The 26,986-nt window shown below is 38.2% G+C and overlaps 1 protein-coding gene across 3 annotated transcripts in view; it reads left to right on the top strand.

Annotated features, from left to right (window-relative positions):
* The window catches only part of LOC119653533 (coronin-6), a 60,445-nt gene that overhangs the window by 22,573 nt on the left and 10,886 nt on the right, over nt 1–26,986 (top strand). For 2 of the 3 annotated variants that reach the window (XM_038058213.1, XM_038058229.1), the window contains exon 2: nt 10,832–11,047. In XM_038058213.1, the coding sequence (XP_037914141.1) occupies nt 10,850–11,047 (198 nt within the window). In that variant the 5' untranslated portion in view covers nt 10,832–10,849. Of the gene's footprint in view, nt 1–10,828; nt 11,048–26,986 lie in introns of all 3 variants that reach the window. The other variant, XM_038058221.1, reaches the window with a different exon arrangement.

Below are 26,986 nucleotides of genomic sequence, written 5' to 3'. Positions count from 1 at the left end.
TTATAGTAGAACAGAAAGAAACACCTGCTTGTGTTAGAATAGCTATCGCCGCCAGCAGAAGGAGCTACTAGATTCACAAATTGTTCGACGCCCCCTGCCCATGGTTACAAATAGAAAGTAAAGTTTTGTTGGTATTTATTTTCAGGCGGACACTGCTTACTTCCTTCTCTAAATCCAGAACCATTTGCGCTAGCTCAATAATTTGGGGGGAGAGCAAGCATATGTCATCAGTGCACTTAAGATGTCGAAAGAAAGATGATATCGTCCATTAAACCCCGTCAAAGCAGCATGAAGGAACTCACTGATAACGAGGAAAAAACATATCACTGATAATGAGAAGAAGAAATATCGATAACAAAATGCAACCCGTTTGGACTTCAAATTCCTCGACGTGACATTTTACCCCATCATGTGTCGCTTTGATAACCATTATTAATTTTACCAGAACGAACCTTTAGCGTAGAGCATTCCAGATACCCTCCCAGATAAATCTGTCGAAAGCTAAAATCGATCGATAAAAGTGCAAGTGGAATGGGGAAGGGCCTTAATGCTGTCACTGCTAAGGTATTCAGAACAAGAACTAGTCTACCTTCTGTCTATCATGCTTTCGAGGAGTTATATTGTCGCGGTTAAGGCTGAAGTCCTTCGGGATCCTAACGATAATCTGCCTCTTCCATTCTCTTGGAAAGATCCTAGATTCACAGGATTACCGCCTAAGTGAATCAGTAACTCTCCAGAAACTACAGGGGCTGAAACGAACAATTTTGCCGCGATACCGTCAAGGCTGACTGGAATTCCTTTCGTTACGACATACGTTATGCAGCACAGTAACCGAAGTTCTATTCATACACACCCCGTTCGCAGGGATCAATAAGTTCTCGACTCCTTACATTCATCGATTCGCCTCCATGCTTCTGATAGTCCCCACACAGAAGGGAAGATACGCAACCATTAGATAATGACCCCTTTCGAGGTCGTTCTTAACAACTTTTTTTAACGCCGATACTGTTGTGGAGGAGTGTGCGCAAATTCTAGATATCATAAGAACCCTCATCTTCAGGAGATCAGATGCCGCTGCTAACGACCCGACAGCAAGATAGTTTCTATTTTATAGGTTGCTGGGATTTCTATTACTTTTAGTCGTCTTTTACGACAAACACTTTGCGTATATTTTTAAGGTGTGGCCCATTAGGCAACCCGATGATGTCCTATATAAAAACTTACTTCCATACCCATTTGCCTAGAATGGATTACAATTCTTCCTCATTCCCAAAGTAGCAGTAACAGTTCATAAATACATGGATAAATCTGTTTCAAATTACATAAATCTAGAATAACGATTTTATCTTATGAATCACTAAATTTCGTTTCATACGAACATCAAGAAAATTGAGCATAATTGACTTACAGATAACTTCCCAGTGACCCTAAGATACATTTAATTTATAAAAGATAAAAAGAAAATCTGTGCTGATTAATCTTTTAAATATGTATAAACCAGCGAAAAGGACCCGTCAGCTCTACAATTTCTAGAAGGAATAAGGAATCTGGTTAGGTTACTGTAATGTATGACAGTTATTTTGCTGAGTGCGCTAGAATTACTCCTATGACCATTTCAATATACCAAAAACGTAAAGTAATCAGCGTTGCATTACGATTGCTACATATACTGTATCTGACTTGACAACTAATATTTCAAAAGTAAATGCTCAGTCAGCATCAGAAGTGCGGTTCACACGCAACAGCTCAACATTTGCGGTTATTAAAATTATTTCACTAGAAAATTTAGAAGCAGAATTTTTTGAGACGGTGATTTACAAGAAATGTCTGCGTTAGGAAATAATTCTCGCATTCTCATTGTGAAATGAGCCTCTATCCAGGTTATGGAGCCTTCATTTTAACTGGAAAATAGGAGGCTTTCTGGGAAGGAAGAAAGAGATTTGAATTGACTATTGTTAAAACTTACAGACGTTTCTGATCATCAATGGGTCATTTTTAACAGAATTAGCAAGAATAGCTTGACAGGTAGTTGACAATTGACGGATAAAACTTACGATAGAGAAAATTGGCAAACTCATTTCAGGCGAGTCAATCCCACTACGCTGAGTGAAAGCATGTGGCTAATATCGCTACATTTTCGTCGTTCCATTAATGGTGAAGTTGCCTACTGAGGAGCATTTGTCTTTTTAGCATGTTGGCATCATGTGGTTCGATGACCCAAAGAGCGATCAAGGAACTCTCTTTAAGGCAATGCCATCCACTTATGTAGGTATATGTGTGCCGCGAAGGAACGTTCTCTTTAGAATACTTAACGGACTAAACCTAGTCACTTGATCGATATTCCGCAAAAATTCTTCCTTCCTTTTTAGTGGAGCTGACATATGTGAATGCCTTAGAACGTCTCGAGACAGTGTAGAAGGAAAAACTTTTCATTCCTGGTGAACAGAGTTAACGTCAGATTTCATCATGACTGCATTATACCTCACATTCTTACGCTCCCTCAGAGAAAACTTGCGAAGATAGGTGGCCAGCAGTTGGTCCAACTCTCCGCAATCCGCTTCATCCGAAACTTGGACAATAAAATAAGGGATTTGTTCTCATTGAAGTCATCACAGTTTTACGAAAAGTCGATTTTGTTTTTTTAACAGACTTTTAGCAGTATGTAATAGACCACGAAGGAAACTTTATGTTAGATTAAAAATACAAATATTTTTTTAAAGGTGAAGGTTTGTACTTCTGATATTCGGGAGCTTAATGGCTAATGCCGTAAACTCTTTAGGTATTTTGGCCATCTATTTATCTGTTGACATATGGACTTGTGTGCTTATTCGTGGATCTCCTTTGTTCCAGCTTGAAAACTCCTGTTATTTTCCATTTTCTACTCGACATATCCTTCCGCCCCTCGCTTGTAGATGATGATCGCCTTCTATATACCATTTGGAAGACAAATTCACTATTCGGCAAATTAAATGAACGCTTAAACATATCAAATTAACGCTTCCACAAATAAAGTTAACATTTTAATAAATGAAATTAACTCTTTTGCAAATGCATTGAATGCGTTCACAAATGAAAATAATTATGTTTCAAAACAAGTTAACCATTTTTTCACCCAAGTCAGCGGTCAGAAATGTCTAGTTCTTATAAATACTAACAACAATGCATTTTCAAACTTGAAAATGTTATTTCCCTTTACATTTTTCAATATTTCAAACAAATCTTAGTGTAATTCGCCTCCAACCACCGCATTCGGTAACTGCATCATCATATCCATATGAAGATTAGATCAATCTGGTGATACACCTGCAATTCCTGATTAGGTCCTTGAGTATATGTTCTCGCCAATTATCTTCTAAGTCTTCACTTGCATGCGCCTTTATTTCGAAGAAAGACTTTCCAAGGGGTTTCAGCTTAGATGAATAATCGTTTATATTCCCGAGTTGTCACAATCTCTAATACTAGCCAAGTATTTAGGCTCGGACGATCCTAACTGCTTAAAAGATGAAGAGACTCTGGTGGTGGTGCCCGGTGGTAGGTTGATGGAAGAATCCGTCATGAACTCCCCGCAATATCAAGCACGTATGCAGAATGGTGTACTTCTGCATGCTTTGAACCCGACTGTGTAAGAGTCCCACACAGGGAAGCCGTGAGGGATTTACGTACAATAGCTGTGTCGAGAAGCCAAACTTCTTTGACGTCCCGAGTTAGCGCCAACATGCGCATTGACCCCTCCACTAATAATGGACGTTATAAATTTATAGAGGGTTGTAAGCAAGTAATCGGTCTTGTGTCCGCGGGGTCCTGCACTGTCTCCTTTATAGGGATAAGGTAGGTAATACCTGCAGTGTGGAAGTAGGGAAATTTCTAGGGTTGACTAATGACCTGATTTATGCTATGTGCCAACCAAATTTCTTATACCCGAAATTCTACACACGATTCAGACCAGGAGCCCTCCAGTTCTTCGAGCTGTTTATGGCAACCCCTCTTCAGCAACCTCCGCAAAATTCATACAAGGCGTAGTGGCCAGGCGGGTTCTTTCAACAGTAATCCACTCAACATGCTGAGCGGGTAACCTCAAAGTCCACTCCAATACTCTCTCGCTTTCGTTATCGAAAACTGTACTGTCTGGATACTGTTAGGATTTTTGAGAGATATGAAAAAATCCGCACTGGTTCCTCGCGTAAGTTGCATTTTTGCCTTAGTGAGTCCGCCGGCGTTCTAGACGAATTTTCCATTGTGGATTTCTTCGATCACTCAAATCAATAACTCGAAAACGGATCTTCTGACCGTGTAATCTGACAGACGCAACTGCATCACAATATACAAGTGATTGTAGTTACAGTAGGGACATATCAGCACACAGTCGAGATGAAATCTCATCATCATTGAATTAAGATATGCATAAGGCTTAGGAATACCTGCTTTATGCAAAGAATCCATTTCTGAAAATTCCATACCCGCTCTTTGGAATTCGTCCCGATCCTCAGCGGAGACTTCAGCCGGACCGTGAAAAAGAATACTTCAATGTGTACTAAAACTGTTGCCTGCAGTGCGGCGTGGTGTTATTGATGCCGCCGCCTCTATCCCCACCGATTCTCGGACATCAGTTTCCGCGATGATCTCCAGTCGAACACGTTCCCTGATGATAGCCGCAATTATGTCGGGGCGAGTAATGAATCGGTACTGATCTGCGACTCGCTGCACAGCCACATGCGCGTATTGCGGAAAACATCCGACGAATCAATGGTACAACAACGTGCGGTAAGAAGTTGTACCTACCCCCGCCTTTTTTTCGTACTCCTCAGTCCACTTCATCCGCTGCCTACACGAACCTGTTGGAATGATCACCACAGATTATGCTGCAGCATGCGGAGCCACGCTCCTGATCATCGTGACCTCGAACCGCCGTTCGACCCCGTGCTGTCCATAACGGAAGCCTGACTCAGTCACCAAATCAGATGATTCTCGTCTGTTAGCCGTACTGAACCTTAAATTTCTCACTCTCAGGTTTTGTGTAGAATAAAACCTTATTAAGGTCGGTTTATTGTCTGTCCTTTTATATCTGAAGCCACCAGCTTCTAATTTCCCGACTTGTTTAATTTATATTTTATATCTAACTGCCCGGGTGGTGATGACTTCCTCAGTGAGTAATCTGCATGACTACAAAATTCCTGCACCTTGCTCACCTACCCGCTGAAACGCTGCGGTGGCGTATAGCCATTCAGACTGAAGCTATCCGTCCCTCTTCCTTTCACAACCGGGCTTGGGACTTCTACTTCGGAGTTTTATTTATATAACTGTTAATCAGTTTAGGATTGTTTTTATTTCATCGATCGTAAATTTCACTCGACAGGTCGTTAATTTGTCTTGAAAAATGGTTAATTTTTTTTTTAAATATTTTTATTTTACATTCTAAAACCATTAACTTCATTTGTTAAAAAGTTCATTTCGTTTGTTAAATCATTAATTTGATTTGACTCAGGTGTCACGAGATAAATACAGGAAAAAGGAAAATGGGTGCCATACGATGAGACGATGTTTCAAGTCTTACCGTTAAAGCCTCCTCGTGGTATAAAATAGAGTTTGAGGGATCCAATCTCCAACCCCCCTCGTAATTTGCGGCGATAATTGTCCTAACAATAAGCTAATTAATAACATGAAAATAGCCCTTTTTAGGGGAGTCGTAGCTTTTTACGGCAGGTAAGTTTTTAGAAGGACTAGTGGTAGAATCTTCCGCTTTCTCCTGAATATCCTCCCTACACATCCCCTTACGGAGCGGTGTTGATAATTCAAACTTTACCGTGGTAATATGAAGATACTTCCCATTTGAAGCGGCAGAATTTTTTGAGAAGGTGGAGGTGGCAGGTAGTGGGAAGTAAGGTTGAAAATTGAAACTTTACCACGATCATATTGAAAAATCCAAAAACCACGCTTTGAGGTGTCATACATTTTGACTGCTACGAGCTTGAATGGGGAATGAAAAGAGGGGCCTCCTACTTTCCCTCTCCCTGTTTAAAATGCACCCTTTTCTATATACCCTGAAAACTCAACCTTTTTGTGAGTGTAATTATGCGGTGTTTCCAATGATTAATTATCTGAAATAATAAAAAACTTGTTGTTTCTTTTTCGATGGTGTAGATATTTATTCTTGTAAATACCGATATTTCGGGAACCACTTGTTCTCTTCATCAGTGCTAACAAGTCTTGTTGTTGTGTTGTGTAGATATACCCCAACGAAAAAGAAACAAGTTTTTTATTATTTCAGATCAACATTTTTGTATCTACATCTTCATCCAGGAAACAAGGAATAAATAGAAATTATAATCATTTTGCATAAAAAGTATGGCAAGAATGTCAAATTTTAAAAATTGACTTTCAAAAAAATGGGCGTATCATACATTTCTAAATATCTCCCTATGTATAAAGCAATCTGAGCAATTCAATAAGCATTTTGATATTCAGAAAGCTGAGAATCATCATTAGCGCCACCGTGCTCAGAAAATTACAATATTTACATTTCATGTAACCGAGCAAATCCCAGCTAGCATCATGACTAAATTTACACATTTCTGTTTATTCCATGTAAACAAATTCAATTGGAATGTTACACAATAGTATGTATCTGAGATGAATATGTTAGTGGAGGCTTTTGCTTTCTTTTGATTTCAGTTCTGATTCCGACTCGCTTCATTCTTATAAGGAAAAGTGAACTGAAGAAAGCATAACCGGAAAAGATAATGACATAAACATGCTTACATTTAATAATGCAAGTTCAGATGCACACTGAAAGACGGATGAACGTTTGATAAAGCGCAAATAAGGGATGCATTATAAAAACTCATTATCATTACGTTTTTGCCTTTAGTATAATATCTGTATTGTAAGATAGGAGTCAATTTTTCATAAACGAGATTACAATGAATTCGTTTGCTATAACGTTAAATAAAAACACAAATGTCGACAAAAATCCGTGCTTTGTAACCCTCATGTAACTAGAATAAGACTCATGCTTGCATATGTATACACATGTAAGTTTCAAACATAAATTTACTGCAACATGCTTTACGAGCAATGCTTGTTTCTTAGTAGGTCTATTTTATGCGACAACGCTTACATACATATTTCGCAGAGTTAAATTACATATTTTCAAGATCAGCATTTCTCAGCATAACGCTACACAGCGTTCGTTGTAAACGTGGGGCAGTTCGCATTATAAATTAATCGTAGAAGCAGAAACCTTTCAATGAAAGTGACAATTTACGTTGCGCATCGCTACTCGCTTGTCTGACTATATTTGTTATCGTGTCCTTATTATCGCACTTAGATCTCATCGTTATTCTTCTTTGCTCTCGGTCAGTTAGTTTTAATACGGTATTTCAAAGTCATTTTATAATATGGTTAAAAACGCTTGGTTCACCCCAATAGAAGGATAGCCAGCATTTCAGGGGATTTTTTTCTTGAAATCGTCACTTGAAATCATTTCCTATAAAATGCAGATGTAGGGGTTTCTGGAGGCATAATGTAGCTCGAAAAATAAAATGTTGAATTTCCGCAATTCCAGACGATGATGAATGTATAAATTTCTGAATGTGATTTCCTTATATGGAAACAACCTGCACGCAGATGTAATAAAAAGCAGCAAATACATAGGTTGTTGCATATGAAATGGCCGATTTGGCAATCAAGTGAATTTAGCTGCGATTTTGCTCTCAAACCACCACCAGTTGGTGCTGTTGGTGTCGGATAATGAAGTATAAATACGCCTACATTTAATGAAGAAGTCATTTCAGTTTTGACCATCGTTGTAATAACAGTGAATGAAAAGGAAACAAGTCGGAATACCGGAAACTCGCGCTTCGGGTATAAAGGTCTTGTGTTCATCTTATGTAAGAAACTTCAACGCACATTTTTCTATCCGTATATAGCTACAAATTAAACATATTCCTTCATATTTTTCCAAACCATATTTCCGATTTACTTCGTGCACAAAAGCATACATATGTACATATATAGTACGTATATTAAATACGGTTGGTTTAATGTACAAATATATCTATCTGAATTAGGCACTACCCGCAAAGTTTATTAGCACGCATATACTATATACCTACATACACACATATCTGGTTGGAGTAATTGATATTCATATAGAAATGACTAAAAAACTAAAACAAAATAATTCTTTCCGACCCATTCATAAAAACTCATTTCGTTGTGGTATTGACGAATTGATATGTGATGATGACGTCATGCAGTTTGTAGAGTGCACGAAATTCACAAAAAATGGTGAAATTTTACTCCCTATAACTTTTTTAATAATAGTTGGATTTTCTTCGAACTTGACCAAATTGTGCATTATGTTCTTCATTGCACGCATGCCAAATTTTGTATTTCTGGGATGAACATAAGGGGGTTGCCGGGTAAATTACTAAAATGTGGAAATATACTATTATTACACTTTTTGGGGGTCATATTTTGAGCCGTCACTCCCCTATGTTTCACCCAATATCAAATATTGAACCAGTTTCGAAAGGTACTAATCGAGACCTTTCATTTGATACCCCACATGGCTACATTTTGTGAAAAAAAAATTTGCACCCTCCATTCAATTGTATGGGGAGCCCCTCTTAAGCTTAACACAAAATGGCGACCCTTACTGCATGTAAAGGGAACACCAAATTACATACTCTCACCAACTTTCATGACAATCGGTCCAGCCGTTTCCGAATAAATCGGGTGTGACAGACAGACAGACAGGCACCGACACGATTCTAATAAGGTTTTGTTTCAAACAAAACCTTAAAAAGGATGGAAAAGAGCCAAAAACGTATACTTTTTATGTATGAGTTCAAACTTGGTCATAAAGCGGCAGAGGCGACCAGGAACATTAACAGCGCGTTTGAAGCGAAGGTAACGGTAAGCGAACGAACCACACTGCGGTGGTTCGAAAAATTCCGGTCAGGCGACGTAAACCTTCAAAGTGAGCCACGTGGGCATCCAGGACCATCGATTGATAACGACGAGCTGCGTGTGCTAGACGAATCCGACACACGTCAGCCTGTGAGAGACATTGCAGAGAAACTGGGCGTACACTATTCGACAGTTTCCCGGCACTTGCAACAACTTGGAAAAGTGAAAATGGGTACCGCAAGCCCTTACGGAGCAAAACATGGCGCTTCGAATGTACATTTGCAGTTCTTTACTCTCCCGCAACAGAAGCAATCCCTTTTTGCACGGAGTAGTGCCATGTGATGAAAAGTGGATATTATACGACAATCGTTGCCGATCAGCGCAATGCCTAGATGCTGATGAGCCACCGAAGTGTATGCCGAAACCCAGCATCCATCCGAAGAAGGTAATGGTGACTGTTTGGTGGTCTACAGCTGCAGTTATCCACTATTCTTTATTGGCACCTGGAGAAATGATAAATGCACAGAAATACTGTGCCCAACTCGAGGAAATACGGCAAAAATTGAGTATTCAACGGCCGAGATTGGTCAACAGAGATAGTGTGATAATCCTTCACGGCAATGCACGGTCTCATATATCCAGAACAACGGTTCAAAAGTTCAATGAATTGCAGTATGAGAATTTGCCTCATTCACCATATTCACCGGACTTTTCGCCAATCGACTACCACTTTTTAAGCATTTGGATAATTTTTTTGGCGGAAAAACAATTTAGGTACAAAGAGGCTGTCAAAACTGCCTTCGACGAATTTATCAACACCCGACAGTTGGACTTCTACGAAACTGGCATACATGCTATTGAATCTCGCTGGGAGAAGTGTTTTGAATCGATTGGCACCTATTTTGATTAAATAAATAAATTTTTGTAAGCTTTACAGTCGTTTTAAATTTTAGTACCAAAACGGCCATTTCATTTGCAACAATCTAATAGTATCATTTTCACTCAATTACCATCCACTAGATTCGTTTCTGTAGCATAAATTAATCTACATTGTTATCACGAGAAAATGCATAGCATCTACATGATATCAGCTCTATAAAATAGTGCTATAAAATGTATCAAAAGTGAAATCGTGAACAATTGACGATGTAAAGTTTTTATAATTAACGAAGACACGTAATTGTTGCATTGACGACAATTCGCTGCCGCATCAAGAATGGATGGGAGCATCAAAGATAATTTTGTAGCTGATGTCGGTAGTGCATGTCAAGCGCAGTTCTTGCAATGAAATGGCGTTTTCGTACTCTAAATTGAAAGAAATGACGCATAAGTTAATAATTGCACTGAAAGACATACATATATTATTTACGACGGCTCAGAACTAGATAGCTAATGCTGCTCGTTATCATTAGTTTCTGGTCTTCTTGTCGCAATCTTGTCTGGCAACGAACTTCCTGGGACATTTGATATGAAAATCGGAGACACTTATACCCACAGCAGTTTGGACAGTGAACCTAAAGATAACCGACGGTCATAAACTACGGAATCACCTTATTTTTCGTTACTAAGCTCATTCGAAAATTAATGCTCAAATGCATAAGGAATGCAATTTGAATGTGAGTCTACATTTGCCACTTTCAATTTGTTCTTAAAGTAGAACATCTTCAACATGCAAATATGCATTGAAGACTTGTTTCACACAATGTACCTAATAATTATCACGTACTATTAGCCTTAAGAGTGAATGGTTGTATGAATGAATGAAATTTGCTGTTAGACACTATTTAGACATGTACATGTTCGTAAAGTTTATTAACAACACTTGCTTCGGTTAATCACTCCTTAAGAATGCAGTCTATAATTATATCTAATGGAATTTGTTCATTATTACTTTCTTTCATTTCATATTTCATCAAAGCAGTTACTCGGGCAATAAACGATGTCGTTTCGGGTTGTGCGGAGTTCAAAATTTCGTCATGTCTACGGTCAGGCATTGAAACGTGAACAATGCTACGATAACATACGTGTATCAAAAAGCAGTTGGGACTCGACATTTTGTGCAGTCAATCCTAAATTTTTAGCTATTATTGTTGAATCAGCTGGTGGCGGAGCGTTTATTGTTTTACCACACAATAAGGTATGAATAGTTGTATTTTGATTTAAGATGTTTGTTTATAAGCTGGCGATAATCCTATATCTGTTTGCATTTACGTATCGAAAATTCGACACTTAGGTATGATAAAAATTGAGGAAACACTCTATGGTGTAGTCTTTTTTTCCAAAATATACCTACTCGCACGTGTCTTCATTCCGTCAATAGTAAATGGAAGATGTTTTCTTCTCTTTTAATCTGGATATGGTGTCAAATCCATCTGAGAATACGATAGACCAAAACAGCAAAAAGGAAGGCCCAAATTTTTTAGGTATTCAATGTAAAAATTAATGAAGGTCAGCTTCCTCCTGCAAGCAGACTGAAAACCAATTCCAAAATCGGAATATTCAGACTAGGCAAAAATATTACGAACCGTGGTCTCTTGTGTCCTTTATACCCAGTCTCCGAATAAGCTACTTTTTATCGCCTCGATTAAGTAACCAGGTCCATCAGTTCTTTATTTAACCAGTGAGGGGGTAATTGAAAAATCTTTAATATTTTTGTGGAAAGCTTTTTTACGATGGATATATATCTGACAACTCGCTCCCCCACTACTCATATGAGTTACTATGGGCAGTCCTCTCAAAAGCATTATGGGTTTTGAGAAGTTTTAAATAAGATTCAACTTCCGCAGTGTTAGCAAAACATAAGAATTATGTAATGACTAATGTGATTTGTGCGAGCTGGTCAAGGTCGACGAAGAGGGCAGAGGTATCTCGGAAAATCTAAAGAGATGGCGAAACCGTTAAAGCCCCCCCGGAAATACTGGAGCTACACTGAAGTGTCCCGTCGACATGCGCTTGCACGCTTCTATGCTTGTCGGGCTCGGATATTGAGAAGTCCTTTTGTGCACTACAGTCCGCCCTACGTCATTAAAAATATTTATCACGTTTCCTCTAGCCAATGGATGGGACTACATCAGCACCTGAAATGCAAAATGGGATATCTCGTGACATTATGCAGTTTGGTGAACGCGAAACTAAAATGAGGAAATAAAAAAAAATCTTTAAGAAACACATCTTTTGGAGCTCTTACCCCTCCTTGGTATCCTTAAATCATAGCAACTCGAAAACCGGGAGCTCGGCGCTTCAAATACGAAATGTTCAGTGTATTTTTCTCAGAACACTTAAGTATAGAACTGTTCCATTTCCACGTAGCTTGTAATGTATTTAATATGTCAGCCTACTCACTTTAATGTGATATTGAGATTCAATGTTTTGAACCATTTTCAGTTACTATAAATTTGTCAGTAATAGTGGGATTTTCATCAAACTTGGCAGTATTGTGTTTTATATCATCATGTTTTGTATATCACGGTACTTTAAACTTACAAACCTGCAAAATTGATAACAGTTGCCTGATTATGTTAGTTTTCAAATGACATGTAAAAATGATGGGCTTAATTATGGAAAATTTAGGAATATTACAAATTAAGTGATTGCTATCCGTTCCTTCCACCAATCCAGCTCACCGCAACACTTCCTTGCGCTCCTCATTATCTCTGCGACAATGTCCGGAAAGAATTCCCTTATGTCTGCATTGAGTTGCTAATAGATCTTATAAAACTTTCTAGGAGTCTACACAAAATGAGGATCTTGCCTTACACATTATGTGTGGGTAATACCGCAACACTCCGTGCCCGCGTGGAAGCTGGATAAAGAAATGATCACTCTTGCCGTGTTTTCGGTCTAATAACGAACCGAAGCTTCTGAGAAGCCGCACAATTTATTTGCCTCTTGACTCATTTTCTCAAAAAAGTTTCCTTTCTCCCTTGCGCCTGTAGATATTTCTTATGTTCCTTGGTAAGGAGGACGGCGAATGTCACAAGATCACTGCCTGCTTTGTGGGCAGTCCAGTCTGTAATATCGCAACCCCTTCGATACTCCTTGTTAGGGGCATCAACTCATACCTCTCCACCGTAGAACAGAACGAAATGCACTGCTCCCATGAGAAGGCAATTGTTGCTATTAGGCATGACCCCCAACATTTGCCTTTAGCCGGCTTGAAACTAAACTCCTGATGCAGAAAAAGTTCATCTTCGAGTCTAGCGTCAATACTAGGTATTTAGTCGCTGGCTTCGACTCTATTGTGGGGACTGCTGTAACAAAATCTACCGCTCCCGGAATTTACCTGTAGTGGAGTGCTAAAGCGGCACACATTCAAAGCGCTCGGTCCAGCATGGAAAGGTTTCGTTGGATATTGCGGGGGGTCTGCACCGCTAGATCTTTATTTTGCAAGTCGAGCTGTTAACCAAAGCGGCCATTCTTGGAACTTATTGATTAGAACATTTAAGAAAATCGAAACATTTTAGAAAAAAAATTAATAAAAAAATATTTATCTATTTTTCCTTCTTTTAAAATTGAAAAGTTCACGGCTAGTTCCGCGAATTAAGAGAACAATCAAACATAAAATAGAATTTATTTTATACCACATAGAATATACAGTTAGTGATCTCTACACTATAATCGTCTCACAAACCACGCATGGTCGGCATTCTCTTTCTAGTCAGGATAACTACATCAACTTTCCCAGTGCTAGATTAAAGCCATGTGCAATCGTCCATCTGCCTATCCATCACGTCAATATGCTAAGTCTATTTTGCGCCGGTTTAACCAAGCACTACAACATCAAGCAACCAGTCGCACTCGTCTGGTATAGTCTTAACAGACTATTTAAGCATATGTGAGTGATCGGTATGCAGCTAAGGCTAATCAGCACAAACCTTGCCACTTTCCAGAGACAACGCAAAATACCTTCTCTCATGAAGCGTTGAATAAGCTGAGCTATAGGTTTGGTTGATGGTAAACTACTCGTTTTGTGTTTCTCTGTCAGGATGCCGTGGTAACCCAAAATTTTCTTATTTTTCATTTGTTTCTTTAAGCACTCTCATGGTGAAAACCCTCGGCGCCTTGCCAAATGCGGGAAATAATGCCTTTGCGTTGTATTACCCGCATCTGCAAAACTCTTTTCTCTTATCAAATCGCCGGCAGGAGGTAGCCGTGTGCCCATAGCCCAAATTTCTTTATTATTATTATTCTGTTAAGGGAAAGTCGCACCGCGTCCTTGAAGAACTATTGTGCCCCTTTTACTGGTTATAGTGTACCTATTGATCATAGTATATCAAGCAGGCATATAACCGTTAGGAACTTTAGTATGTTCCCTACTTCCAGATGTTTCAGCTTTGCATCTGGTATTAAATGTTCTCCCAGATGCCTTGACCTACTTTGCACAAGTGCTGGAGACTGTCCCAGGACGTGTATGGAGTGTCCGTAGATATCCCTAGCTTCCCTAGGTGATAGTTCAGCCTATAATGACCAATGAGAATTCCCACTATGATTCGGAGGTTCTTTTTGGTGAGGTTTAAGCAATCCTTTGTGCGTATGGGTTCGTACCCCCAATAAGCACCCTGAAGTGCTCCATCCCTGATAGGCCCGCCTAGTATAGTTTCCTCAACCGTTCCTCTTCATTTCTTAGATTCATAGCCATGAAACCGTTTCCGATTCCACAGAAGGGTTCTGGTCCGTGTAAAGGCATCCCTGCTCCCTTCTTGGCTAGTTCGTCCGCTGCCTCGTTGCCTTCCAACCCAGCATGGCCTGGAACCCAAAGTATCCAGACCTTGTTGGACGAGCCGAGCGTATTCAGTCTCTCAAGGCATTCCCATACCAGTTTAGAGTTCACCTGGTTGGACCTAAATGCCTTGACCGCTGCTTGGTTATCGGTGAGAATAGCTATGTTCTGCCCCCTATAGTTCCTTTGCAGATTAAAGGAGGCACATTTGTCTATGGCGTATATTTCTACCTGAAATAAGCTATTGTACATGCCCATTGCCTCAAAGTACATATTCCCTGGACCAATGACACCGGCACCCACTCCCTCTGCTGTGAGGGATCCGTCAGTGTACCAAGTAATCAGTTGCTGCTTTAAGCCGTATGTCGCAGCCACGCTCTCCAAATTTACCTTGTTACTCCAATGTGTTTCAAACTTCTTATCGGAATGAAACCTCGTTATCATGTTATCCCTTGGTATCCATAATTCGGAATACCGCTTAGAAAGAATATCAATCTTCCTTCGATTTAGGCAGCTCCCCGCCTGACTCATACTACCGGCTATTTTATAACCCAACCAATCCTGACCTTCCCGCTTTTAAGAAATTTCCTCGCGAATTGTTCGGTAATTTGTTCCTCAATAAGATTTTGAGCTCATAAGGTGATGCCTATCCGGGTATTGGTTGCTTCTGCGCATTCTCGCTTGATGACCTCTTTCATTTCGGTCTTTGTGCAAAAAAGTCAGGATCTTCAATCTCCTTAGAGCACATATTCTCTACGCTAAAACCCAAAGCCTTCTTTCCCGTACCCTTGCCTTTGGTCTTCAGACATAGCTGAACAAGAATTCCGCCAGCCTTCGTTTTCCGTATGGAATACACTGCCTTCGAGATTGATCTTATAGCGAATATCGCCGAGGGCTTCTGCAAGGGTTTTACCTTTCGTCCGGCGGTTTCTTGTTGTCCTTCGCCTTCTTTTTTTCTGTCCTGAAGATTACCTGGATAAAGCCTCCTTCCGAGATGTATTCCTCCTTTCGCTTTTCACCAGTCTTCAATGGACTATATGCTGTACGCTTGGGGCAGGACGCTGCGACGAGTAATGCACTTTCGTGCTGCGCCTAAACATAGCCAGCTCTCTCTTTCTTTCTCTCTTTTCCGAACATCGCCTTTTCCATTTTTGCCGTAAGTTCGTGGAGTGCTGTTTCCGTGGATTCGCCTTTTTAGTAGGCGTGTTGCCTATGGTTAAATGGCCACTTAGGAATGTGTGCATCGACTGGGATATAATATTTCTTTAATTATTTCTTTCTCCGAACGCAGCTTTTTTCATTAATTTAAAAATCCACAGAAATTATCCATGGCATAATATTTCGCAGGCATAAATTATCTTATTGAGGTATAAAACTGGTTCATTTCGGACATTTCGTTTTTGTGAGATGGAACCAATAAACACAGTAAATTTTGCATTGTATTTTTTTTAAAAGTCCACTCCAAATCTAGCAAATGACGACCATTTTTAATTAGAGTAAAATACTATATATCAGGTGTTTTAATAGGCATCATAAATATTAAAATGTAAGAGGAGGAACAGATCTTTTTAGAAGTAAGGATTCATGATTAAATCAAATGAACTTCGATTGGAACAAAATATAGAATGCTAGAAACTAATGGGAGCAACATGTTGTCCATTTATAGTTAAGATTTATGAAAATTTCATGTTCGCATCAGCTCCCGATAAAAGTGGTATTTCAATTTATTTAAAATGAGGTAAGGAAGAGGTTCCCAAGTTAGTTAAAAGCAATATTAGAAAATAGAAAATTGCAACTTTTCACCGCACAATCAATCAATCACTTCTACCCTATAAATATTTATTCCCTTCACCACATCCACAATTTCGTATTATCATCGCATATTGCGAATATCTACTTGGCTATGTTATTTTATTCCCATTAAAATTCATTGAATGCATTGCGATTTCTGCAGCTGATTCACACCTCGTCCTCTGCGTTTATTTATTTCTGTGCAAGCGATCATTCAATGCACTGAATAAAATTTTAATGTTTCTCGTTTGTATTTTATGCGATGACATAAAACTTTCAGTATCTGTTCACGTAAAGTGATTGAAATCAGGTTGAAGTTGAGCCAACAGTAAAAATATTGTTATTGTCAATTTATTAAATAAAAATACAAATATGTTTAAAAAATTATTCGATTCACAATTAGAAAGTATTCATGGTTGGCTAAGAAATAAAGCAAGCAAGAAGACACGCTAGCATTAACACATTGAGTGCCAGTTGTAAATTAAACGTTCTGGGCATGTGCTACATTCTTTCCAAGCGAAAAGTTGTTGCCCAATTAGGATGAATTTAAAGGGGATTTCCCGGTAAAGTTCTAAAATCATATAATATGCCATTATTAACTTTATTTGAGCATAAATCGGAATTGTGTGTGTATTTTGAGCTCTAGATTTCGTATGCACTATTTTGATTTTTTTTCAAATTTTTCGGTTGCATAGCTTCTAAGAACGAGGCCTGCTTCATGTTTTGGAACACACACTCACTTTCCTATGTTTCACCAATGTCAGAAATGAAAAGTACTAATACGCCCCATTGTGTAAAAAGAATTCACTACTCTCTCACATCTATGAGGGATCCACCCTTAAGCTCAGTAGAAAATGATACCGCTTGATATAAGTAAAGGGATTCACAAACCACACGATTAAATTTGGTTTGGCATAACAAACAGACAGACATTGAATCGATTTTAATGAGGTTTTGTTTCACACAGGAACTTAAAAAGTACAGGGTAAGGCATTGCCGAACATTCTGCTTGAGCCTACTTCATGCTTTCCTATATATGGAATCAGTCGTCACGATACAGATACCTTATATTATATTTATTTAACTCTAGTACTAGATTAAATTCTTTTCGATTGCTTATTACTTCTTGTTACTCACACGGATATTTCGTCACTGAAGTGTTAGCGAAAACAAATTCTCGCACTATCGACCCTTAACATGTTTGTTTTCAAATTAATCTCAGATCGTGGGCTTACGTTGTAATTTCTAAGTTAGAAGGGATGAAAATAAATTTCAGTTCCTAAACTGTAAAAAGCAGAGAGAAGCTATTCATAATGGTGTCTAACCGCCGAACTTGTCAATGCTTACCAATGTGGATTTCGGACTCTACATCATGGAAAGTGAACTTATTCACCAAAACGAACCAAACGAAAGACTTTGTTCTACTCTATCGAAGCGAATTTTAATAAGAAAAATAACTATACAAATCCGCTACTACGTGAATGCATTTCCACAGAATCAATAGCTAGCACACAATTGTACTATTGTTTAGGATTTAATGTAAGTTGACATGAGGACCAAAACGAACCAAAATTATCGTACAATTTACCTCTGCTTTCGCGGTTGAACAAAGTCAACTAAAGAGGTATTTTGATCCCCTGATCCCCCAAGTTTATTCCAGTTGGTTGAATTTTATAGTGTTTATTGCGTCCTAGAATGAGGGAACACACGAGAAAGCATCGAAGTTTCTGCGTCACCAAATTGTAAATTAAACCTTACCATTCCTCCCAAATTCACCACCCTGCCCCATTATTATTCAAACCTTTCCAAATTCGTATAAACTTAAATTACAGAAGATCCAATGATCAGTAATAGAACTATTTCAAAATTCCACCTTGAAATGATAATTTCATACACGTAAATTTTCCTTGAAAAAAGAATCTTAAAATATTTTCGTGACCTGAATAATTTCGGAAAAATTCACATCCGTTCATCGTACAATATTTTATAAATATCACCACCGTTTGAAATTTATGATTATGCAACTAGCCAACAACCTACCCAATTCGTCATTCAATTTAAACCTATTTTAAACGATCTCATTACGAATCTATAAGTTTTCAAAGAGAGGCTAGTTGAAAACATAGACCACTGCGTGTGCAAAAGGATTATGATGAATCCCAATAATAACATTCAATTTCAAGGCAAAAAATAGAAGTGAGTTTTCACTTGTCATCCCCGCCTCACAAATTTATAATTATTTTTATAGGCATGATGACAACGGTTGACCTTAAGCTTTACAGATCTCAATATTTATTTTTGGAGCGAAATGCGACGCAGCCACATCGCCCCAACAGGTACCACTTAATTACGCTGTGTAATCTGATGGATCATTTAGAAAGTGTTGGGAAGACTTGAGTTCGATATAAATATAGTAGATTGCTAGGGAATGCATCTGCATTCGAAATCAAGAGCGTCAGTCCTTTGATTTCATTCTTTCATTATTTCGGATGTTTACGACTTTTTTTAATATTCGAAATAATTTGTGGTGGAATACAATTCACTTTTCTTGACAAGCAAATGCCAAGGGTTATCTATATTTCTAGTTCTCCTTTCCGATTGAAAATAGAAGGAGAACTAGTTTCATATTCCTTATTTCAATGATATGGACAACACTCAGGAATATCATTTAACAATTCGATCCACCAAGTGGGAAGATTAGTTTCCGAACATATTGAAGTTTGTTCGGTATAACTTTCTATTGTCACCGAAAGAATGACGGAAACTCAAGTGAAATAATACACCCACAAATAATAATTTGGACTAAGTTATCTCCTTTCGATGGGTGAAATGTATTCAAAAAAGAGAGTATGATTATATAAAAATACAGTTATAAATTTTAAATTAAATCTTCAGCACCTACTCCTGAAATTCTGCTCAGTGAAATTTAGATACTGATTGTGGCAACTATGCTGGTCTTCTGGCGCAACAAAAAATTTAATAGGATTTTTAAAAATATTAAAAATCTATTTGTTAAAGGTTCATTATAGTTATTCAAGCCTGGAATGGAAAGATAGCGATCAACATTGAACAAATTGTAAAGCGAAAACCTATGAAAGGTTTTGTGGATATTTTATGTGAGAACATAAGTGATACTAACATTTTAGGTATATATGGTGTCTTAAGGTGGAGTAAATTTGCGTGAAACAACACCCGGAATGGCGAGAGAGGCCTGTATTGACTAATCAAAAGTCGACACCAACGCACACAGGATATGCATGGGATGGCAACAATATTTTGAGCAGATTTCAACTGAAGTATTTGTTCATGCCTCCCGTCAGCGCAATTGAAGTCGAGGAAACACTAAAACGAATGAAATCGGGGAAAGCAACAGGACCTAACGACCCAAAACTGTGACTCAGTGAGTTCCTATTGAGGGTTATTGGGTAAGGTGGAAACCCATCTGACTGGCAAAAAAGCACGACCATTCCAATATCGAAAAAGAAAGATAATTCAGCAATGTTCATACCATGCAAATTTTTGAACGCATTCTCGGCGATCGTGAAAAAATTGCGTGAGAGGCATCTTCGATGGTAAGGTCATGTAATTCACCTTAACGGGAATTCACTTGTCAAGACTGAAAGTAATCGCGTGCCATGTTTTATAATTCTGGGGTGGAGCCAAAGAGAGATTTCCAACAAAGTTACAAAATAGATTTTTTATTTGAGTAATTACCAATAAATGGCTTCTTGATTTAAGGAGGAAAGCACATTGAAAGGCATTTTTTCACGTCTTTCAATATATGCAATCCTTCGACTGCTTTCTCCGGTTCGTTTTATTTAACCGTGGTTTGCTGTCTAAATTAATCTTGGTCTTTCGCATGTATAGACTGTGGTTGCCTTTGAATACCCGCCTGGGTAGATGTTCTCGTATCCAATATTTGTTTGATGAATCCAGTTCATCGCAAATTTCGGAGCTTAAGGGGTTCTATCTATTTGCAAGTTTTTTTCTCTGTTTTCTTATTGGCTTAAAATAAGCTAAAACATCCCTAGATTCATAAAAAATAATATTCTTGTATAAAAACATTTTAGAAATATTTTTAAGATTAGTTTCTCTGCCGTTAAACACTCACTTTCCGATGTTACAAAGAGACTCAGCGAAGCATTCCAACAACCAGAAAAGAACTAGAAGAACAAAATATGATTGTGGAAGGCAATTATATAGTGCTGGGATAGCGTGAATTGAAAAAGTTGTTACGAACTAAAACGAGGACGAAAAGTTATACAAGATGTCCTGTTTATAATGGTCAAAAAGCTTGACCTTCCCAGTTGTAACTGTTTAAATTTTAAAGAAATTTCAAAAACAATTTTTTATCTAAATTTCAGTATGCATTATTGCAACGATATTTTAAACTCACAAACTTGCAAAGTTGATAGAAGCTTTAACGTTAAGCTTAATTATGGAAAATTTGGGAATTTTATCCGTTAAATGAGAGAAAACATGATCAGCTTTAAATGCGAAAAATGGAAAATTAATGCGCCAACTAAAACTACCATATTTAAGTGAATTTACACCATATCAAGACCACGTATGTATGTAATGCGTAATATTCCTGAAGTTTCCATAATTAAGCCCATCATTTTTACATGTCATTTGAAAGCTAACATAATGAGACAACTTTTATCCACTTTCAAGTTTTGCAACTTTAAAGCGCCGTTGCAATAATGCCCTATTGAAATTAAGATAAGAATACCACTCGAAGAGTTTTCATCCCATTGACAGAAATTTAGCTGTAACTTCATTTGATTGTGTTCTATTTCGATGCCACTCTCAGGAAGTTGGCTCCCTGAATAGACCAATTGGTTCACTTACTCAATATTAGAATCGTCTGTGGTGATGTTTTTTATGCTGGTATATTTCTCCGTATTGACACCCCCAGCTTCGTCTTATTTGACCGTGACACTAACTTCCCTTGCTGACTACACTAGTTCCTGGAACGACATCTATATCTTTGGAGTGTGTTATTAACAGAATTGTGGTAAAAGTTTCACTTCGCTTTAATCCTACTTCCAAGTTGAAAGTTTCTTTTGCTTTAGATAGGATTTTGATTAGCACTCCATATTCCATAAGTTTCCTAATCTCAGCAATAATGTACGCAAAGCATTGCCATTAATGTTATCGTAAACCTGAAAGAAATCTACGGATGGTTGTTATACCCCAATGCTATATTCCCAGTAGTTTTCCAGTATCTATTAATTGCCTGACGACTGGCAAAGAACCATTATCTGTCTCATACATAAAAAGGGAGATATCACACAGTGCAGTAATTATAGAGGTATCGCGTTGCTGAGTACCATCTACAAGATATTCTCCGCTATCTTGCTAGGCCCGATAGCGCCATACGCCCAGAACATCATTGGCCCATACCAAAGAGGCTTCACTCCAGGCAAATCAGCAACAGATCAGATTTCCTCCCTGCGGCAAGCGATCGAAAACTGTTGGAATATGAACAGCTACGACAATGAAATCCGCGCACGGTCGCTGGCAGCGAACAGAGCCTATTTGAGCTTACAAAAACTGTTCCGCTCAAAATGGCTCACCATAGGGTCAAAGCTCTTACTTTACAAGACAATGATCTCGCCAGTCCTCATGTATTCCTCGGAGGCTTGGGTTCTTAGCAAGACAAATTGCGAAGTCTTCGCCGCGACGAAATCTATGAGCGGTAGTATGACCGTCAGGTTGTGGATAAAATCCGGCTCGATAGGTAACGGTGGGCGGGTCACTTAATCCGTATGGATGAGGATGAACCAGCCCGGAAAGTCTATAAGGGCAATATCTATGGTAGAAAAAGAAGACGAGGCAGACCCTGCCTGAAATGGAACGATGACAGAGGTCAGGACGTCAGACAGCTTTTAGGGATATCGAATTGGTGGACCTCGGCGCAAAACCGGGATGTCTGGAGTTCCTTATTAAGGCAGGCCTAGACCGGATACCGCTTGTTGCGCCATCGATGATGATGATTTGATTGAAAACATTTGGTTTGTAATTAATTGCCTAATCTAACCCCAAGATACATATAATACTAATAATCCATATCAGCTTCCAAAACGTGTAGAACAAGAGTGTGTATATCCTACTCATACCTAAACAGCCTTGTGCGTTATGTTTAAAAAAAAAGCAACTTTGACCTACTATAACTTCATTAATAATAGTAGGATTTCCATTACATTTTCCAGTAGTCATTTACTTCGTATCAAAATATAAATCAATATAATCTCTAACGAAATGAAGTTATCAATATTATTTTATTTTTGAAATCGGTTAAAGAAGTCTTCTCGAATAAATTTATATAGAAGATATTTACAGAGCTGTCAAATTCAAATACAGAAGCTGTTAAAATATCAAACTTGGTACAATTTTAGCAAATACATTATTCGTTGAAATTATTCAATGCTACGACCATCAGTTTCGAGGGCCTGCTCAAAGCGAATCTAATCTATATCTTCCTCACTTTGCAAACGTGCACTACGCCCTGCTAAAAGATTATAATTTCCTCCTGTTACCACGTTCTTCATCGAGAGTATCACCGCCTCCAATTGGTAAATGCACCCGTGGACGTTAATTGGCCTCGTGAAAGGAATTGGGTGACACAACTTTTGTTGGGGACCATAATCGACGCGGCAATTTTTTCTTCGCTCGGAGTAAACCTCGCCAGAATTTTTCGCTTCCCGGAACTTTCTGGTAATCTTGTACACTTACAATTCAATAATCGTATTAGGTTGTAATCCAGCGCGAACTGACTCTTTGATCGTCCCTATAGATAAGCTAACTGGAAATTTATCTTAAATTGTTGCTAGAAGATGCTCAAGTTCCAAATTTACTCCAACGGCGCTGCATATTGTCCCCTCAATGAGCAGATTCAAAATTCCAGTATTTATCTTCTAATATTCTGCATGCTGCCGATTTCTTTTGTCTCACAAAATTCTGCACTTTCTTTAAAAAATTTTCCCTATTTTTTCCGTCACAGTACTCACACCGGCAATGGGTTTTTCCAACTGAATTCTCTTCATTTCCAAATTGAAATTTTCGGCTCTTCCAGTTTTTTGTATTTCTTCATCTGCGCCTAGCTCCTAATGTATATGCAATTATTATGTCAGACTATTCACTTTAGCCTGATACTGACATTCAAAGCACAGATGCGAGAACTTGAACCTATAACTTTGTTAGTAACAATGCGATTTCCAACAAACTTAGTAATACCATGCCGTATGCTATAGCCTCTATTACTTCATTTCATAGTAATATACTGTTACTAACTTTAACAAATATTGGTATGGAGGGTATTTCCGAGCCTACATATGACTTTTTTCAGATTTTGCGGTTGGGTGGCTTCTGAGAATGAGTCCATTGAAAGATGATGTCTTTTCACCCGCCCTATCCTATTATGCAACAAATGTCAAACTGAGGCATTTGATACCCCATATGACTATATTCGTTAAACAAGTCGGAATACCGGAAGCTCGCGCTTCGGGTATAAAGGTTTTGTGTTCATCTTATCTAAGAAATTTCAACGCACATTCTTCTATCCGCACACAGCTACAAAACTACGAGACATACGTACATATTACAGCCGTAGATGTTACGCTCACCGCAAACAAACAAACTGCCTATTTCCGAATACTGTGCACATATAGGCACGTATATAAATTGATTGTACCCATATTTCCGATTTACTTCTTATATCTATCTGAATTAGGCACTACCCGCGAAGTCCATTAGCACGCATATACTATATACCTACATACACACATGTCTCGTTGGAATAATTGATATTCATATACAAATGATTAAAAAACTAAAACAAAATAATTCTTTTCCACCCAATTCATACGAACTTACTTCGTTGTGTATTGACGAATTGATATGTGATGATGACGTCATGCAGGTTGTAGAGTGCACGAAATTCACAAAAAATTGTAAAGTTTTACCCCCTATAATTTTGTTAATAATAGTTTGATTTTCTTCAAACTTGACCAAATTGTGCACTGTGTTCTTCATTATACGCATACTAAATTTTGTACTTCTGGGATGAACATAAGGGGGGTGCCGGGTAAATTTCTAAAATGTGGAAATATACTATTATTAACTTTATTTGTGCAGATATTGGAACCGGATATATTTTGAGGCCTAGATTTTGTAGAGATGAACTACTGCGATTTTTTTCAGATTTTTCGGTTGGATAGGTTCTGAGAACGAGACCTGTTACACTTTTTGGGGGTCATATTTTGAGCCCTCACTCCCCTATGTTTCACCCAATATCAAATATTGAACCAGTTTCGAAAAGTACTAATTGAGACCTTTCATTTGATAACCCACATGGCTACATTCTGTGAAAAAAAATTTTGCACTCTTCTTTCACATGTATGGGGAGCCCCCCTTAAACTTAACAGAAAATGGCGTCAGTTGTTGCATGTAAAGGGAACGGCAGATCACATACTTCTACCAATGTTCGGTCCAGTCGTTTCCGAATAAATCGGCTGTGACAGACAGACAGACAGGCAGACATCGAATCGATTCTAATAAGGTTTTGTTTCACACAAAACCTTAAACAATAGACCGCTCTTTTTGCATGCACGCGAAGCTGCGAGATCCGCCTGATTCATTTTCAATGATATCCATTTTCCATGAGTTATTGTTCAAAAATGGCAAGTTTCATTACAACGTAATCATTTTCTGGACTATACTTTTCCATTCGCCACATTTTCATAAGCAACTAAAGCTTAGCCCATTGCTTCATTGAGTCGCTTTGTTGAAAGCTGGACGATTTTCACTTTAGAACTTCTTTAGGCCATTTCACTTGAGAAGCCTCTTACGTATTATTTTTATCAACATTTTGAATTTACTATTTCTATTAATTAATTAACTGGAAACTGTTGGTATCTGATAATTACACAATTTTCCTTTTTATTAATATTAATTGTTTTAGGTAACGAAACATTTCGTGGGAAAAATCCATTCTTTCCCAATTTATACGTTTGAACTTTATTATTGTTTATTATTTTTGAAAGTCCCCGGTTCAGGCGATCTCCTTAAAAAATTAAAAATTTAATTGAAATAAGTGAGGCGGAGATGAATCCCCATCTTGCGCATTCGCATTCATCTTACATGTTCACGTAAAGAACGCGGTCGAAAGAAACTGGGCATTTGGCATGAAGCCACATTTTGTGCTTTGAGCGCGTATATTTTAAGTTATGGAAATTTAAAAATAGGTCGGACACATAGCATTCTAACATCGTCGTTCTTATATTTAGATATATTTTCGATTTTTGGAATTCTATCCAATTTCGGATGCGGGATGACGCACTGCACTATGCAGTGAGGTTGACTTTATTTTCAACGACGACAACTATCCTTTTGTGGGATGGTCAGGTATCTTGAATTATCAAATTTGTATGTATGTCAATGAAAAAGTGAAGTTATAAATCTGATTTTCTGAAGATATGATTTGCAGTTGTTTTGTTAACCTAATATTTTGAGAAATTCGCGAAATGTATAAATTTTATTTCTGGAATTATGTGACTTGTCAGACAGAAGTAAATTGAAGCATTTTTTAAGATAATGGGGTAAACGCGTAGAATGATATTCAAAAAATATCAAAACAACAATAAATAAATGTGGATTTCCACGTCGTGATTTTCGGTAACTCGTGAGAATTCAAATAAGAGCTTTGATGTGAATGCCGCGATTTTTACCGGTAGAGTAATGTTATAAAATATTTTCGGATGAATTGAAAACAATACGTTCCATACTTGATACATGCGCCTTATCAGAAATAGCTCAGGGAATCAAGCAACATGCACCTCAGAAAGTGGCTAGTCTCGGTTCAGTTTTAGAGTCGAATACTGAAGAAAAATGTCAAAAAATGAATCATTTTTATATCATCCCTTTGCGAGCTACTTACAATATGTTCATTGAGAACGCATACGCATAATTTACTTGTTTATAAATGTAGAGTTCAGCAAATCCAGATTTTTATCCTCTACTATAAAAGCAATATCGTAATTGCATTATCATTTCTGTCTGTTTTAAATTCAGAAGTAGCAAACTGTATAAAGAAAATGAATCCCAATTAGATAAAGGTCCTGAGGATTTAACTTGAGTAGTTTTCGTGTAGGTATAATCCCACGATCCCTTTTAGACTTGGATTGATTTGGAGACCACAATCAAAGCCCCCCATTACCGGCAAAGCGGTACTGGCTTGTACTGGATGCAGCTTCAGCATTGATATCAGTGAACACGAAGCCTATCTAACACCTGTGCTGCAACTAAGGGGTACTGCACCCGAGTTGTACAATGCCAACTCCACGCTTGAGAGCTCTGCCCGCGACATAGGCGTAACCCCAATCACCAACCATCCTATAAGCAGTCAACCAACGCAATATCCCCCAGGGATTCTTCCATAATTCCAGATAATCTGCGCTGACACTTTCTGGCAAGAGTCACTCCAGATGAGTCTTCTGCAGACTTAGGTCTGATCGCGGTCCTCGAGTACGCGAGAATCCAAAGTACAAGAAACACTTCGAAGTG

This window comes from Hermetia illucens, chromosome 1, assembly GCF_905115235.1.
Source record: "Hermetia illucens chromosome 1, iHerIll2.2.curated.20191125, whole genome shotgun sequence".
NCBI lineage: Eukaryota > Metazoa > Arthropoda > Insecta > Diptera > Stratiomyidae > Hermetia > Hermetia illucens.
Note: the sequence above shows the minus strand (reverse complement) of the source record. Positions and strands in the feature narration are given on the sequence as shown.